This window comes from Scylla paramamosain, chromosome 37 (assembly GCF_035594125.1).
Source record: "Scylla paramamosain isolate STU-SP2022 chromosome 37, ASM3559412v1, whole genome shotgun sequence".
Lineage (NCBI taxonomy): Eukaryota > Metazoa > Arthropoda > Malacostraca > Decapoda > Portunidae > Scylla > Scylla paramamosain.
Genome location: NC_087187.1, coordinates 10,899,531 through 10,917,925, shown reverse-complemented (window position 1 = coordinate 10,917,925; position 18,395 = coordinate 10,899,531). Strand labels below are relative to the sequence as shown.

Genomic DNA, 18,395 nt, shown 5'->3' with positions numbered 1-18,395 from the left:
GACAGCCAGTGAGTGACCTAGACAATAGCCAATGACATATCTCTCTCTCTCTCTCTCTCTCTCTCTGTTAACTTATCCGAGAAGGAAAGTGTTACATCATCAGCCATCGTCAAGGTCACTAGCTGAGACACACACAACCATAACTCTCCCTCTCTCTCCCTACGTGTGTGTGTGTGTGTTATCTGAAATTTATCTGAAAGAGAGGGAGGGAGGGAGGGAGAGGGAGAGGGAGAGGGAGAGAGAGAGAGAGAGAGAGAGAGAGAGAGAGAGAGAGAGAGAGAGAGAGAGAGAGAACGAGAGAGAGAGAGAGAGCACCTTGCCTTATGGGTGATGTGATACTATTAAGTAGTGACAGGCTTGAGGCTTCTGCGAAATGCAAGATTCAAATATGCCAGGTGTACAACCTGGGTTAAAATGGGATACCTCTCTTTCTCTCTCTCTCTCTCTCTCTCTCTCTCTCTCTCTCTCTCTCTCTCTCTCTCTCTCTCTCTCTCTCATTGTTTTAGTTCCCTCCAGTCTCTCTCTCTCTCTCTCTCTCTCTCTCTCTCTCTCTCTCTCTCTCTCTCTCTCTCTCACGCACATTTTTTTCCTTTTTCCCTCTCTCCTTCTTGGGTTATACATGCCTTTATTCATATAATTTATTAAGATGGCTAGCTGAAAGTATGACAGGTATGTTTGCTTATTCGTGGACTTAATGCAATGAACAAGCTTTCTATACCATGTAGCACAACCCTCCTGTCTCTCTGCCTCTTGGAGGGTGACTGGTGGTCTGTACATCATGGAATCTCAAGCCAGACTCACTGTGGTACAGTATTTTTAGTTCTTGAAATTAAATTTAAATTTTAAACTAGTGTCTCAAAATAAACTGCTACAGGGCCTGTGTTCTGGGGCGATGAGCAGTCCTTCACTGTGCTGCTGCACTGTGTGGGTAGTGGCGAAACAACATACTAGGCAAATATGGCACAGAGTGCTAAATTTGAACTTTTGGTTAGCAAAGGGAACAATATTGAGAGCACAATTTCATTCTGCGAGTAGACTGCTTGTATCTCTGAACATTTGTAACTCATTACCTTGTAACTCAGACGCCCTCTGTGTATATACACTCACACCTCGCTTTAATGGATTTCAAAAGCAGTGGACAAAATCTGGAGCAGCCAACTCAATTTGAAAGTCCTGAATGCTATGGATGGAGTTGTGGTAACACTGGACATAAGCCACTGCTTCGAGAACAGACCGCTTGTTGCAGGCAGTCAGTTTGTTTACATCAGTATAGCAACATGTGTAGCTCCTTGTTCCATAATTTTTGTCCTCTTTATGTTGTGTTTGAATTATCATAATTTTCAATAACCAAGCTGTCAGGAGGAAAAGTAGGAAAAGACATCCAGTGAGTGACCCTGAAGCAATGTGCTTTCTCTCTCTCTCTCTCTCTCTCTCTGTGTGTGTGTGTGTGTGTGTGTGTGTGTGTGTGTGTGTGTGTGTGTGTGTGTGTGTGTGGTGTGTGTGTTTAACTTAGAGAGAGAGAGAGAGAGAGAGAGAGAGAGAGAGGAGAGAGAGAGAGAGAGAGAGAGAGAGAGAGAGAGAGAGAGAGAGAGAGAGAGAGAGAGAGAGAGAGTGCTACGCCACTGTCAAGGTCACCCATTGGCTGTCGTACAGCCACAATCCCATCTCTCTCTCTCTCTCTCTCTCCTCTCTCTCTCTCTCTCTCTCTCTCTCTCTCTCTCTCTCTCTCTCTATATGTCCATTATATCTTGCTGCACAACTACTTCATCATCTTCATTCATCTCATCCATCAATAGTGAGTACCTGTACTGATTTTTCTTATTAATAGAGAAAATAAATAGGCATTTTTGGGGTAGTGTCAATGTAATGTGGATTTTAGCACTTCATGGGTGCCTTTGGAACATAACCCCATGAAAAACTATGGATTCACTGTGTCATTACCTATGGACAATCAGCTTCATCAGACTGATGTTCCCCCCTTTTAGTCCGTAGTACTCATTTATTGCAATGTCTCATCTTCACACAAGGCATAATCAAACTAAAAAGAATGATAAAAATAAGCATAAAATATCTCATTACAATAGGGGCAAAAAACAAAACAGTAACCAAAAGGGGGACAGGCAAGCAAGCAAAAAAAAAAAAAAAAAAAAAAAAGAAAAAAAAAAAAAAAAAAAAAAAAATCTGACAAAGTAACCTACTGGCAGTAGCTTGAAATGACAAAGAGGAAAAAAAAAATATCAAGCAGAATAAAGGCATGAAACTATGAACAAACCTTGTGTGTTCTCACATGTGGTGTGGTGAGAACACACAAGGTTTGTTCATAATTTCATACCTTTATTCTGCTTGGTATTTTTTTCTCTTTATCATTTTAAGCTACTGCTGATAGTTTTTTTTTTTTTTTGCTTGCCTGCCTGTCCTCCTTTAGGTTAGTTTTTTTTTTTTTGTCCCTATTGTAATGTGATATTTCATGATTTGTCTTTTTGCTTATTTTTATCATTCTTTTTAGTCTGATGATTCATTCTGTGATGTGAAGGTGAAATATTGCAATAAATGAAGAAGTCTGGTGCATCCCTGATTACCTTATATACATATATATATATATATATATATATATATATATATATATATATATATATATATATATATATATATATATTAATATATATATATATATATATGTGTGTGTGTGTGTGTGTGTGTGTGTGTGTGTGTGTGTGTGTGTGTGTGTGTGTGTGTGTGTGTGTGTGTGTGTGTGTGTGTGTCTGTGTGTGTGTGTACACACACACACACACACACACACACACACACACACACACACACAGAGAGAGAGAGAGAGAGAGAGAGAGAGAGAGAGAGAGAGAGAGAGAGAGAGAGAGAGAGAGAGAGAGAGAGAGAGAGAGAGAGAGAGAGAGAGAGAGAGAGAGAGAGAGAGATGAGAGAGAGAGAGAGAGAGAGAGAGAGAGAGAGAGAGAGAGAGAGAGAGGAGAGAGAGAGAGAGAGAGAGAGAGAGAGAGAGAGAGAGAGAGGAGGTATGAGAACCATCGGGATAGGGAGAGGGGTGGGAAAACAGACAAGGAGAGGGAGAGGATGAAGGCAGGCTCAAGATACACATCAAAGGCAGCTCTAGCCAATGAGAATTGCCATAAAAAAAGATGATAGGTACGGCATTTATTAAAAAAAATAGGTAAGAGAGCTGCTTCATCAACTAGGGAGCCAGCTGGGCAAGAAATGGGAGATAGTGTTATGTTTGTGGTGACAGAAAATAGAATGGTATAAAGGATTTTGTAGTTAGAAGAAAACTAGTTTGAAGACAAAAGAACACCTGGAAATTTTATAGGGAGAAGACATGAGAAGGATGAACATAAGGGAAGAGACAGACTCATAACCTGTCCAACCCTGTAAGGGAAAATGTAGATGTTGAACAAACTCATGATGGTGATGAACAATAGACATGGCTGTATTCCTTCATAAAATTTTATAACCACAATACTGAATCTTCATCATTCTATTTCAATTGCTCATATAGTGAATTCTCATATAACAAACACGTAACTAATGGCAAAAAATGGCTTAGGTTCAATGATCCTTGTCAAAGGTAAGCTTCCAAGCTAAAACACACGATACCTAAAGTAAAATACACGATACCATAAGCAACAAATGTGTCTATATTGCTGAACTGCCAATAAAACTGCCTGACAAAGAAAACAGCATACAAAGAACATGATTTAACATTTATTAAACATACAAAACATGCACAACACAATCTATAGACCACCTGCTCAGTCACACATACAGCACCACACCAAAGACACTGAATGGCAGAACATGCTAGCAGTAACACTGTAACACATCCAGGCACCAATCAGTCACATAAAGCACTGTACACTGTACTTGTACTATATTGTAAATATACTTGCTAACAAAATGATAATAGAGAATGAGTATAATAATGAGCAGTAAGGCCATATAAGTGGGTGTTTGAGAGACACCAAGTTCAGTTTAAAAGAGGACTGGTGGGAAAGTGGATGGTAGGTAGGGGACTGGAGAAGGGTACATGGTTCTCTGACAGTGCTCACAAACTCGTCCCTATGCATCTGAATCGTTGTACATCGCCATGCATCCCAGTGTGTTAGCGAGAGGATGCAGAATAGTGCACATTTTAAACTTTGTAATTTTACTTGCCTCAAACTGAAGCTTGTATCATCGGATTTTTGAGCTTGTATAAAGAAAATAGTCCATAATTTACTCATCTCATATCATCAGTTTTTTGTATATCAGATCCTCATAAAACGTGACCTCCCTGTGTAATATTCACCTCTATCTCTCTTCTTCTTTCCCCCATTTTTTTCTTTTCCCATGTTTTATCTTTTTATCATTTATCTTTTCTCTTTTCCCCTCCTTTTCTCTCATCTCTCTCTCTCTCTCTCTCTCTCTCTCTCTCTCTCTCTCTCTCTCTCTCTCTCTCTCTCTCTCTCTCTCTCATTTTGCAGAAGCTCACTCTTATAACCATAGGTAGGTATAGATAAGTAGCACTTTATATTTCTGCCCGGAACCATGCCAAGTCTGTTCTCCAACTAGCCAAAAACTCCTTCATTAACAGAAAATGTCAAAACCTTTCAAGATCTAACTCCCCTCGTGATTTCTGGCATCTAGCCAAAAATATCTCCAATAACTTTGCTTCTTCTTTCCCTCCTCTATTTCAACCAGATGGCACCACTGCTATCACATCTATTTCTAAAGCTGAACTCTTCGCTCAAACCTTTGCTAAAAACTCTACCTTGGACGATTCTGGGCTTGTTCCTCCCTCTCCTCCACCCTCTGACTACTTCATGCTATCTATTGAAATTCTTCGCAATGATGTTTTCCATGCCCTTGCTGGCCTAAACCCTTGGAAGGCTTATGGACCTGATGGGGTCCTCCTATTGTTCTCCGAAACTGTGCCTCCGTGCTTGCACCTTGCCTAGTCAAACTCTTTCAGCTCTGTCTGTCAACATCTACCTTTCCTTCTTGCTGGAAGTTTGCCTACATTCAGCCTGTTCCTAAAAAGGGTGACCGTTCTAATCCCTCAAACTACCGTCCTATTGCTTTAATTTCCTGCCTATCTAAAGTTTTTTAATCTATCCTCAACAGGAAGATTCTTAAGCATCTATCACTTCACAACCTTCTATCTGATCATCAGTATGGGTTCCGTCAAGGCCGCTCTACTGGTGATCTTCTGGCTTTCCTTTCTGAGTCATCCTCTTTTAGAGATTTTGGTGAAACTTTTGCTGTTACCTTGGACATATCAAAAGCTTTTGATAGAGTCTGGCACAAATCTTTGATTTCCAAACTACCCTCCTACGGCTTCTATCCTTCTCTCTGTAACTTCATCTCAAGTTTCCTTCCTGACCGTTCTATTGCTGCTGTGGTAGACGGTCACTGTTCTTCTCCTAAATCTATTAACAGTGGTGTTCCTCAGGGTTTTGTTCTGTCACCCACTCTCTTCTTATTATTCATTAATGATCTTCTAAACCAAACTTCTTGTCCTATCCACTCCTACACTGATGATACCACCCTGCACTTTTCCACATCTTTTCATAGACGTCCAACCCTTCAGGATGTAAACATTTCACGCAGGGAAGCCACAGAACGCTTGACTTTTGATCTTTCTAAAATTTCTGATTGGGGCAGAGCAAACCTGGTATTGTTCAATGCCTCAAAAACCCAATTCCTTCATCTATCAACTCGACACCACCTTCCAGACAACTATCCCCTCTTCTTCAATGACACTCAACTGTCCCCCTCTTCTACACTGAACATCCTCAATCTGTCCTTTACTTATAATCTGAACAGGAAACTTCACATCTCATCTCTAGCTAAAACAGCTTCTATGAAGTTAGGCGTTCTGAGATGTCTCCGCCAGTTTTTCTCACCCCCCCAGCTGCTAACTCAGTACAAGGGCCTTATCCGTCCATGTATGGAGTAAGCTTCACATATCTGGCGGGGTTCCATTCATACTGCTCTTCTAGACATGGTGAAATCAAAAGCTTTTTGTCTCATCAACTCCTCTCCTCTAACTGACTGTCTTCAGCCTCTCTCTCATCGCTGCAATGTTGCATCTCTAGCTGTCTTCTACTGCTATTTTCATGCTAACTGCATGCCTCCCCTCCTCCCATGGCCTTGCTGCACAAGACTTTCTTCTTTCTCTCACCCCTATTCTGTCCACCTCTCTAATGCAAGAGTTAACCAGTATTCTCAATCATTCATCCCTTTCTCTGGTAAACTCTGGAACTCCCTGCTTGCTTCTGTATTTTCACCTTCCTATGACTTGAATTCCTTCAAGAGGGAGGTTTCAAGACACTTATCCTTCAAATTTTTACCATCACTTTGGACCCTTTTTATGGGACTGGCATTTCAGTGGGCATTTTTTTTTTTATCGGATTTTTGTTGTCCTTGGTCAGTGTCCCTCCTACATAAAAAAAAAAAAAAAAAAAAGGAGCAGACTCTTTGTTGAACACCACAAAAGTTGTCCTTTGTTCATTTTATCTAGGATGTTTCCTTGTTGTTTGCCTAATGAAATATTGCCATTTTGTATGAAAGCAGGCACCATCCTGATCACATGGTGCTGATGCAAATATGGATGTTATGTTTATGTCCACTGTATGTTAGCTGGCAGCACCTCCCAAGGCAGAGTAGCTTCTTCAAATGAGCCCTAGTGTGCGGTGGAGGGCCACATTGAGACTGTTGGCGTATCTTTTGTTGAACCTAGCGTTGCATGAGGGTGTGCACAAAACTCTGAACAAACTAAAAACTAAGTGCTGTTTAATTGATAAAAAGACACACTAACATATTCTTGACATCTCTCCAGTACTCTCAAATGCAGAGACACAGTGACCTATTCCTAATGTCTCTCTAGTAACCAGAGACACAGAGCACACAGTGACATATTCCTGACATCTCACCAGTAACCCAAGACACAGAGTGCCTCACTAAATAACACTCAGAAACACCATGTTATTTAATTGCTGTAACAGGTGAATTCTCCAATTGTAACTATAAATAAACTTGTTAACAGTGCTTTAATTGAATTTTCCCTCATGCCTATTAGCATAAAGCTAACCTTAATTAAAATGTTCCTGCCGCTAGCATGACAAACAGCCAAGTAGGGAAACACTCTTTGTATTAAATATAAGGCAAAACAGCCCTCTGCCAAAGCCTCATCTCACCTGCTTGTCAAAGAGTGCCAGGTTGCTCTCAAAGTCAAACTCAGTGGTCAGCATATCATCAATGGGGGTGCCAAATGTTGCCTCATTGCGTGCACGCCGCTGCCGCTCCTTCTTGTTTGGTGTCCTGGCAGGGTCACTGCGGCGGGGAGAGCTGTAGTCTGTAGGAGGTGGCTGGCCCTGTCCCATCTGCTGCCACTCCCCAGTTCCATCCCTGGAAGTGCAAGATGGCAGTGAGAGAGGAGAGGGGCATGTTTAAGTGGGAAGGAATTGTATTGAAATATTTTCTGTTTTTATGTGTCCATAAAAACAATTCTTTAGTGCTCTGAATTTTAACAAAGGATGACCACAGCAGTAAAAGAGCTAAGGAATACTTATAAGAAACACACATTAAATTAAATAAATAAATAATAAAGCACACCTCACAGCACATCACTGAGGTAACCAAGACCCAATCTTCACTAGGTGTTGCTATACTCACCTGGGGAAGGGCTGGTGTGATCCATGAGCAAGTGTTTCACCAACTGATGCTCTGGGCTTCCTTCTGATTTGCCCTCCTTCTGCCCCAGTACCAGCCCCACCCACAACAGTTCCATGCCCCACTGGCAGGATCTTAGCAGTTCTCTGAGTGCTTTGTTGTTGTGGTGGCTGCTGTGACTGATACTGCTGAGGTGGCTGTTTGTAGTGATCTGGTGGAAAAGTCTGGGTAGTGTTAGGCTGTGAAGTGTATGGCTGAGGGGCTGAAGTTGGTTTCTGTGATGGGGCTTCAGGCTGTAGGGGTCTGCTGGTGGTGTTCTTGAGTGTGGTGTCAGCACTGCGGGACAGTATCTTGAGGTCCCTCACATCACCAGCACTGAGAAATGTGGCAGTTAGGATCAGGTTACTAGTGTCAATGTGTGCATTTGTTCTACATATATGCAAGGTTAATCATGGCAAAGATGCAAAAAAAATGTCATCTGGATGATGATGATAATAATATAAATGATACTACTACTACTACTAATAATAATAATGATAATAATAATAATAATAATAATAATAATAATAATAATAATAATAATAATAATAATAATAATAACAATAATAATAATAATACAGTCAACTCTTCATTTAATGAACCTCAGTTTAACAGATTTTAGATTTAACTGACACTGTACGTTATCCAGACAATGATCCAAACAAATGGACAAACTCCGGTATTTCAAAATTTGTTTGGTAGGTGGCAGCAGTTTCCAACCAAGCAGGTCTCAGAGTAGCCTAACCTACATCCAAGTCATGTACATAGTCCTGTATACACCCAGTACATATTAGAGAAAGTAAACAAAACATTTACAGTGTGTTTATACTGTTCTGTATTAATTTATTATATATATATATATATATATATATATATATATATATATATATATATATATATATATATATATATATATATATATATATATATATATATATATATATAGTGTCCTGAATACTGTACCTTTAATATGCGTGATACGTTTAGCCTAAGGTAGGAGTGGTACTTTACATGGTGGTACTGAATATGGGGTATGGTTTTCTAGCAACAGACATTTTCCATTAATGGATTGTTGCTGATTCCCTTTTGTCTGTTAAACAGATGGTCAGCTGTAATGATACTGATGATAATAATAATAATAATAATAATAATAATAATAATAATAATAATAATAATAATAATAATAACAATAATAATAATAACAACAATACTAATGATAACAAGAACAAGAATAACTTATAAAAAATAATAATTATGAAAATAGGAAAATATGAACAACAACAATAATATATTTTTTATATTATAAGAAGGTCACTGGCCAAGAAGAAAAAAAAAAAAAATCACACTGAGGTGCCAGTCCCAAAAGAAATGTCAAGAGTATCATAAAGAACTGAAGGATAAGTGACTTGAAAAATTTCTATTTAAAGAGTTCAAGTCATAGGAAGGAAGAAATACAGAAACAGGCAAGGAGTTCCAGAGTTTACCAGAAAAAGGGATGAATGATTGAGAATACTGATTAACCCTTACATTAGAGAGATGGACAGAATAGGGGTGAGAGAAAGAAGAAAGTCTTGTGCAATAAGGCCATGGGAGGAAGGGAGGCATGCAGTGAGCAAGATCAGAAAAACAATTAACGTGAAAATAGTGGTAGAAGATAGCAACATTGCAGTGATGAGAAAAAGGCTGAAGATGGTCAGTTAGAGGAGAGAAGTTGATAAGGCAAAAAGGTTTTGATTCCACCCTGTCTAAAATAGTGGTATAAGTGGAAACCCCCCCCCCCATCATACATGTGAAGCATACTCCATACATGGAAGGATAAGTCCCCTGTATAGAGTTAGCAGCTGGGAGGGGGGTGTGAAAAACTTGTGGAGACAATTCAGAATGCCTAACTTCATAGAAGATGTTTTAGTTAGAGATAAGATGTGAAGTTTCCAGTTTAGATTATAAGTAAAGGACAGACTGAGGATGTTCAGGGTAGAAGATGGGGACAGCTGAGTGTCATTGAAGAAGAAGGGATAGTTTTCAGGAAGGTTGTGTCGAGTTGATAGATGGAGGAATTAAGTTTTTGAGGCATTGAACAATACTAAGTTTGCTCTGCCCAAATAAGAAATTTTAGGGAGATCAGAAGTCAGGTGTTCTGTGGCTTCTCAGCATGAGCTTCCTGAAGGCTTGGAATAGTAACATATACATCACACTTGGGACATTATGATATTGATATTATTTATTGCATACTTTATGACTGTCCCCTATGACATACAATAAAATGTACATTACTGCAAGATGAGACAGTATAAAAGCCTTGAAAGCTGAAACAGTGAAGTAACAGTAGTAACAGTAGTAGCAGTCGGGTACCCACTTAATGGTGACCTCGGAGAGTGGTGCCGGACGACCATTGTGAATGACTTGGGTGAGGGTTAAGGTCTGTCTCTCAGTGTTGATGGCCACAACCTTGCCCTGGTAAAACCCCAAGCCTCCCCCCACCTCCACTGACACTTGGCATCCCACATACTCCTCCGTCATCTCTTGCCTCTACCTGGTGGCCTGGGATGTGAGTACAAGTACAGGCCTGCTGGAAAGGTGGAATAAGTTATGTCACACTACTATTACATAATGTTGTCACAGTGTACTAGGTCATTTTTGTTGTTCACATACTCCAACTGTTGTCTGTGTGTGTGTGTGTGTGTGTGTGTGTGTGTGTGTGTGTGTGTGTGTGTGTGTGTGTGTGTGTGTGTGTGTGTGTTAACTGTCCCACATATATTGCAAATACCAAGGAATATATGTGCATACCATCCCATATATTGTAAGCAAGGGTACATGAATGTATAGAGACTCATCAGACAGTAAGAAATAGAGTGAAAAAAGGAAAAAACAAATTTAAATACAGTGAAATAAGGTCAGAGGTCAAGAGAGTCATGGAAGCTGCACAAAATAGCTGACCATCAGGATGTAAATGCAGAGTGCCAAATCTACTGCAACATTGGCATAAGTTGTAGTGACTGTAAAATGTGGACCCACTATGAATGTAGTGGTATAGTAACCTACTTCCTTATCACACTGACTCATTCTAGTATAAAATATACATGCCAAGTATGCACTCATGCAAACTATCCCAATTATAACAACCTGGCTACTGAAATAGAAAAAAGGAAGGCTGAAGAAAGAAAATCAGTCCATAAAGAAAAAAAAACAAGATAAAAAAAACCAAGATACCAGAAAGTGATACTACCACTACGTGAAAGGAGCCTCTTATACCACGACTTGGAAATACCCCTGAGGATGTGAATTCCTCCCAGTCGGAGCAAGAAGTTGTGGAGGACTTGTTGTTTAGTTAACAACACATCCCACAAAGTCCAACATAACAGTCTGGGGCAGGCACAGCAGGCTGTTCATAACCAGACACGGAAGGCAAACCAAGAACAAGTACCAAACAGTAACAGCTGGCGGAATGTACCATCAACACTATGCAGTACCACAGGTAACATTGCTCAAAATAATACTGCTAATGGTGGAGAAATAGCCAACACAATAAATTAAATAAAATCCCTTGAGTCTGTAAATTCTGCAGAAGACAATTCTGCAAGTATAGATTGAGGAGGAATGGTTGTACCTACAGCCACCCTAAGCCATGCCCTAAGAAAATTAAACAAGGTATGGATGAGAGACTGGGATGCACACAAGATAGGAAATGCAAGGACTACCACCCAACTATATGTTGGTACTCTCTTAGAAACAGGAAATGCTTAAATAAAAACTAGGTTCCCACACCTAAAGGGCAATAGGCACACAAAAGGTGATAGCAATCATCACCCTACATGAGAATCACTGCAGTCAAGGACCAACACACCACCACTACAACACTATACTGAACAGGAAAGAAACTTAAAGATACCTTCCCAAGAGTACTGGCACATCAGAGATGAGCAGCCAGAACATGCTACAACACCCCCAGGAAAGTAGACCACTCTTCTTTTTCAGAGTCTCTCATCCAGAAAATGCTCAACATAGAGAAGAACTCTCACAAAACAATGGACTGCCTAGCAGAAAGACTAGTGAGACTGAAGGAAAGGGACTGAGGTTGCATGTGCATACTCCACTAGCCACATTCTATTACACCAACATCAGAGGGCTGTACCCAAAGACAAATCAAACAAAAGTTCCAATGTTGGAAGAAATAGCACAGCAAGAGAACTTACTTTTCCTAGCACTGACTGAAACTCACTTAAGTAATGAAGTAAATATAAATAATTACACAATATATAGAGCAGACAGGTCTAATAGAACACATGGTGGTGTAACAGTCTACTTGAGAGATGATGTAGCAGCAATAGCAGAAAATTAGAGAATTTCTACAACAGCACAACAGAGCTCTTGGTACCAAACATAAAGAAATTGAATTTCATCCTTGTCACAGTGTACTGGCCACCAAACACCAACAAAGAACAGTTTGGGGAAGTGCTGAAGAAAATAGAACAGGTGCTTACAACCCTTCAAAATTCCAACACAGAAATAATTTTCATGGGAGACTTTAATCTGCCTAGTATAAACTGGCAAAAGTTGAAAATCAATGGAAGAACACAAGAAGAAAGACAGCAGGGAGCAGAGTTAATAAGACTCATTAATGAACACCACCTCATGCAGCATATCAAGGAACCTACAAGGAAACAACATCCTGGATCTCATGATATCAAACAGCTACAGCATGATACATTCCTACCAAGTCCAGGACACTATCATGTCAGGCCATAAAACTATATGAATTAACACATATGCCCACAACTGAGAAACAAGCAGTGGCTCAAGACTCACTGGTAGGATTCAACTTTTATAGTAGAAATATTAACTGGGAGTTGATAAGAAGAGAACTGAATAACACAAACTGGGTACATTTGTTGAAAGGAATAAATACTGAAGAAATACTAACAACTATTACCAAAACAACAGTGGAAATTTGCAACAAACACATACCCAAAAAGAACACAAATCAAAGAAGGAGATACATTCCATGTGACAGAAAATTCTCATGAGGAAATGTGCCAACCTGCACCACATTATGAGCCAAACGAACCATGCACCTGGACAAAGAAAACTAAAAGAAAAGATTGAGGGGATTGAAAAAGGCATTTAAGGCATCCTTAGATGAACAAAGGCAAGAGGAAAAACATGCAATAGAAATTATAAAAGGCAACCCCAAATATTATTTTCTTCTCTGCCAACAAGAAACTAAAAACAAGGGCAGCAGTGAGCCCTGAACTCAAATGGAGAACTGACCAACAACCCAAAGGAAATGGCCAACATACTCAAAGAACAATATGAGAATGTGTACAGTACACCAAGACCAGACATTCAAATAATTGATCCATTTCACTTTTTTGCTGATGCTCACAATATGGACAAACAACTAGCCGAAATACAGATATCTGAACAAGAGATAGTTGAGGCAATCCAAGAAATAGCACTTGATGCAGCACCTGGACCAGATGGTTTCCACCCACAATTACTTAGGAACTGCAGCCAAGAACTAGCCAAACCTATCCAGCATCTTTGGGCTACATCACTAGCCACCAGTGAAATACCAACACCCCTAAAGAGCGGGACAATAAAACCAGTCCATAAAGGTGGCAGTAGAGGACTGGCAACCCGGTACAGACCTGTCATGCTGACATCACACTTTATCAAGATATGCAAAAAAGTCATAAGGAACAAAATAAGAGTCTACCTAGAAAACAACAGAATTCTCAATGCAGGGCAGCATGACTTCAGGACTGGGCAATCTTGCCTTTCCCAACTCCTGCAACACTATGAATTCTTGAAAAACATCCAAGTGATGATGCTGATATCATATACCTGGACTTTGCCTAGGCATTTGACATGGATCATGGCATTCTCCTGCACAAACTGCATGGCATCACTGGAGCTCTGGGAAGATGGATTCATAACTTCCTGACAAGAACACAGAGAGTGTTTGTCCATGGAGAGCTATCTGAAGAAAGCAGAGTCCAGAGCAGGGTGCCACAGGGGTCAGTTCTTGGCCCACTGTTGTTTATTTTACATGTTGGTGATACTGACTCCAAACTATAACATGACACAGCCACCTCATTTGCAGATGAAACAAGGATGCAGATGAAGATCAAGACAGCCAAGGATACTGCTACTCTTTAAGGAGAACTAAACAAAATAATAGAATGGGCCACTGAAAACAAAATGGAACTAAATAGCAACTAATTTGAACTAATAAGATATGGGGTTAAGGAAAAATCAAAACATCCAATTAAGTACAACAGCCAACTTATACAAGAAAAAGACCATGTATAAGACCTGGGCATCTATATGAGCTGTGATGCTACCTTCACCCATCACACTCAACAAACATCACAAAAGACAAGAAAAATCAGCAACTGGGTGCTAAGGACCTTCAGAACCAGAGAAAGAAAACCCATGTTAACACTGAAGAATGCTAGTACTGCCAAGAGTGGATTACTAGTCAGCTATGGTCTCCACATAAGATACAAGACATAGCTACACTAAAAGGCCCACAAAGAATACAAAATACAGGGGTTACAGCACCTAAACTATTGGGAGAGACTGAAATACCTCCATATATACTCCCAACAAAGAAGAGAAAGATACATAGAAATTTATGTATGGAAGATCCTGGAGGGAATAGTGGCCATTGTAGGTGTCCAGGTGAATGTTCATCTGGGAAGAAGGTTGTGCTATATGAAGGGCACTCAAGGCAACACCAAAGAGTCAAGACACTAACTCACAACTCCTTCACACACAATGGAACCAGACTCTTTAACTGCTTGCCACGAAGCTTGAGGGCCCTAACAGGAGTATCAGTAGACTCCTTCACGTATAGACTGGACAGGTGGCACAGCAAGCTATCGGATGAACCACCCATACCAGGCTACCCAAGCTGCCACCACAACACCCTGCCTGAAGTCACCCAGAAAGCAGGGGATGGGGAAGCACCTGGAATCGGTTGAGGTCCACCTCAGCTGTGGCAATAACAGGCAAAATCAACCAAAGTAACTAAAGTAACTTTATAGTACCAATAGATACAGATAGGCTTCCTTGAAATTCACTATTTTTTTGTGCTGTTTACCGAATAATACTGGTAAGATCAGTTTATTATTATTATTTTTATTTATTTATTTATTTATTTCGTCAATTTTCAGTTTCACCCAACCAACAATTTTCTGATGCGGCATATGTGTTTCTGGTGAGATGTGTAGTGTATTGATTGATGGTCTACATCACTTCCATCACAAATGCGTAGTTTTCAAGTAATGAATTTACCAATTTATGCCTACATCTCTTCCCCAACGAAACATGTGTCAAGCTCTAAATGAGTAGTTGTTAAAGTATTTCGTTCCCAATATTCCAAACTTCAACTCCAAGTCAAGTTGATACCCCTTTTCCAATATTATGCTACTAATCACAACTTTTAATTTTTTGCAATACAATACTACCACTATCACTACTTCAGTCAAATTGTAGTGACGCTACTGCTACAGCTACTTATTTCTAAATGTATCGCACTAATTTAGGATTAGTAACCCTTGGGCGGGCCTTCGCTAAATGCAGCGGATAAAGCAAGAAATGGAGCAAATCGTTGGCAACGCTGCTCAACAATAACAGCAATGCTCACCCCAGCCACCGCTGCTACTGCCGTCAAAGGTGTAATTTATGCATTTTCATATATTTTTATGTGATTTTGTTGATTTTCGACCTATTTTGTAATGTGCATTGTTCAATTTAATGATGTCCCACCCAAAAACCCCAATTTCCCACAGGTCCCCCAAGATTGTTGGGGAAGAGATGTAGGCATAAGTTGATAAATTCATTACTTGAAAACTAAGCATCTGCAACGGAAGTGATGTAGACCATCAATCAATACACTATATATCTCACCAGAAACACATAAGCCACATCAGAAAATCGTTGGTTGGGTGAAACTGAAAAGTGACCATTTATTTATTTATTTTTCATTTATTTATTTATTTTTTTTTTACCAAACTGACTCCCTCTTCCGGCCCTGGTCCTCAATATGTGCCTATCATTATCTTCCTTCTCTATCTCTCTCACCTCTTCATGTTTCTTTATAGCCTCATCAGATTTGTCTCTCATTCCCCTGAGCCTTATCCCCGTCCCTCACTCAGCACACTAGCGAGGCAACAGGTCAGCGCCCCGCCAATCGGACCAGCGCGCCCAGGAAAGCCAACTTCACCCTCTCGACTCACCATTCATATCTTTATCTATTCTCCTCCGTGTCCTGCCCTACCTGCTTCATTCCAGCTACCACCAACTCTTTACTCACAGCTCACCGTGCACCGTCACACTTAGCAGTATCTAGGGCAACACTACGCCACTTTTGTTTATTTTCTGGTCAACACTGAACTTGATCCTGATCCTGCCTTGCAAGTTTTGAGATGTGACGGCATCACGTGATGTATTTTGAACATCTCTACATCTCTAAATACTTTGCTCGAATCTTTACAGCACAGGGGAGAAAGACTCTTTGATGACCTTTTCCTACAAGGCAGTAGGCACCTGCTGAAAAAAATAATTACCAGTGAGGTCTAAACCACTGGATCAGGGGATGCTGTGAACTTGTTAAACCCACCTGTGACCTCACTGAACGTTTCCCTTTGTGTCTCACAACACAAGAGGGCAATCACAGCCTGCCTTCTAAAGACAACTCTCTTCCTCCACACAAAACTACAAGCACCTAATAACACACACACACACACACACACACACACACACACACACACACACACACACTTCACTAAAAAAATCAAAATTACTATGGCGACTCCTACACCAGCCTCGGAGTCCCCATTTGGGGAGGGGGCTACAAATGTCCCCAGGTCGGACTGCTCTTCTGATAACGACCCCAAGTGTCTTGACGCTCCCCTCAACTTTTTTCTTCATCAACTTCTGCAACATTCGCGGTCTAAGATCTAATTTTCAATCTGTAGAACACCACCTCTCCTCTTCTAAACCTCATCTTCTTTTCCTCACTGAAATTCGGGTGTCTGAGGCAACTGACAGTAGCCCCTATTCTGTTCCCTCCTACGTTCTCTATCCTCATTTTCAATCTAAAGCTGGATGTTGCGTTTATGTGCGCAACGACTTAACCTGCTCTCGTGCCCACGCTCTTGAATCTTTCGAGTTTTCCACCATCTGGCTACGACTACAGAGTCACTCTCAAACTAAATTTATCTGTACTGTATACCTCTCAGCTAACTCCTCTGACTATAAGGAATTCTTTGACTACTTAACTTCCAAAGTGGAGCACATTCTGACCCTCTTCCCTTTTGCAGGGATCTCCATTCTTGGAGACTTCAATGTTCACCACAAGCTTTGGCTTTTCTCTCCCTTCACTGACCATCCTGGTGAGCTAGCCTTCAACTCTGCTATCCTCCACGACCTGGAGCAATTGGTGCAACACCCTATTCATATTCCTGACCGTCAACATTCTTGACCTTTTGCTGACCTCTAATCCTTCTACTTATGCTGTCACCGTCTCTTCTCCGTTGGGCTCCTCTGATCACAATCTCATACCTGTGTTTTATCATATTGCTCTAATCCCTCCTCAGGATCCCCCTAAGCGAAGGTGCCTCTGGCATTTTGTCTCTGCTACTTGGGAGGACCTGAGGAAGAATTTTGCTGATTTTCCTTGGAACGACTACTGCTTCCGTGTCAGAGATCCGTCTTTGTGTACTGAGCGCATAACAGAGGTGATAGTGTCTGGCATGGAGGTGTACATTCCTCACTCTTTTTCTTGAACTAAACCTTACAAACCTTGGTTTAACACAGCTTGTTCTCGTGCTATACGTGATAGAGAGGTGGCCCACAAAAGGTACTTAAGCCTTCCATCACCAGAATCTCATGCACTTTATATTTCTGCCCAGAACCATGCCAAACCTGTTCTCTAACTAGCCAAAAACTCCTTCATTAATAGTGTCAAAATCTTTCAAGATCTAACTTCCTCGTGACTTCTGGCATCTAGCTAAAAATATTTCCAATAACTTTGATTCTTCTTCTTTCCCTCTTTTATTTCAACCTTTTTATTTCACATCTATCTCTAAAGCTGAACTCTTTGCTCAAACGTTTGCTAAAAACTCTACCTTGGACCATTCAGGGCTTGTTCCTCCCTCTCCTCCACCCTCTGACTACTTCATGCTAGCTATTAAAATTCTTCGCAATGATGTTTTCCATGCTCTCGCTGGCCTAAACCCTCAGAAGGTTTATGGACCTGATGGGGTCTTTCCTAATGTTCTCTGAAACCGTACCTCCGTGCTTGCGCCTTGCTTAGTCAAACTCTTTCAACTCTGTCAACATCTACCTTTCCTTCTGGCTGGAAATTTGCCTACATTCAGCCTGTTCCTAAAAAGGGAGACCGTCCTAATCCCTTAAACTACTGTCCTATTGCTTTAATTTTCTGCTTATCTAAAGTTTTTGAATCTATCCTCAACATCTATCACTTCACAACCTTCTATCTGATCGCCAGTATGGGTTCCGTCAAGACTGCTCTACTGGTGATCTTCTGGCTTTTCTTACTGAGTCTTAGTCATCCTCTTTTAGAGATTTTGGTGAAACTTTTGCTGTTACCTTCGACATATCAAAAGCTTCTGATAGAGTCTGGCACAAAGCTTTGATTTCCGAAC

At 40.5% G+C, this 18,395-nt stretch overlaps 1 protein-coding gene across 7 annotated transcripts in view; it reads right to left on the bottom strand.

Annotated features, from left to right (window-relative positions):
* LOC135091496 (enhancer of mRNA-decapping protein 3-like) overlaps window positions 1-16,162 on the bottom strand; it is a 39,601-nt gene extending 23,439 nt beyond the window's left edge. Inside the window, exons 1-4 of one of the 7 annotated variants that reach the window (XM_063989182.1) lie at window positions 16,040-16,162; window positions 10,076-10,288; window positions 7,684-8,055; window positions 7,206-7,416 (exon numbers count right to left, since the gene is read on the bottom strand). In XM_063989182.1, the coding sequence (XP_063845252.1) occupies window positions 7,206-7,416; window positions 7,684-8,055; window positions 10,076-10,239 (747 nt within the window). In that variant the 5' untranslated portion in view covers window positions 10,240-10,288; window positions 16,040-16,162. Of the gene's footprint in view, window positions 1-7,205; window positions 7,417-7,683; window positions 8,056-10,075; window positions 10,289-15,962 lie in introns of all 7 variants that reach the window. The other 6 variants (XM_063989181.1, XM_063989187.1, XM_063989184.1 and 3 more) reach the window with 6 other exon arrangements.
* Window positions 16,163-18,395: the final 2,233 nt, after the last annotated feature.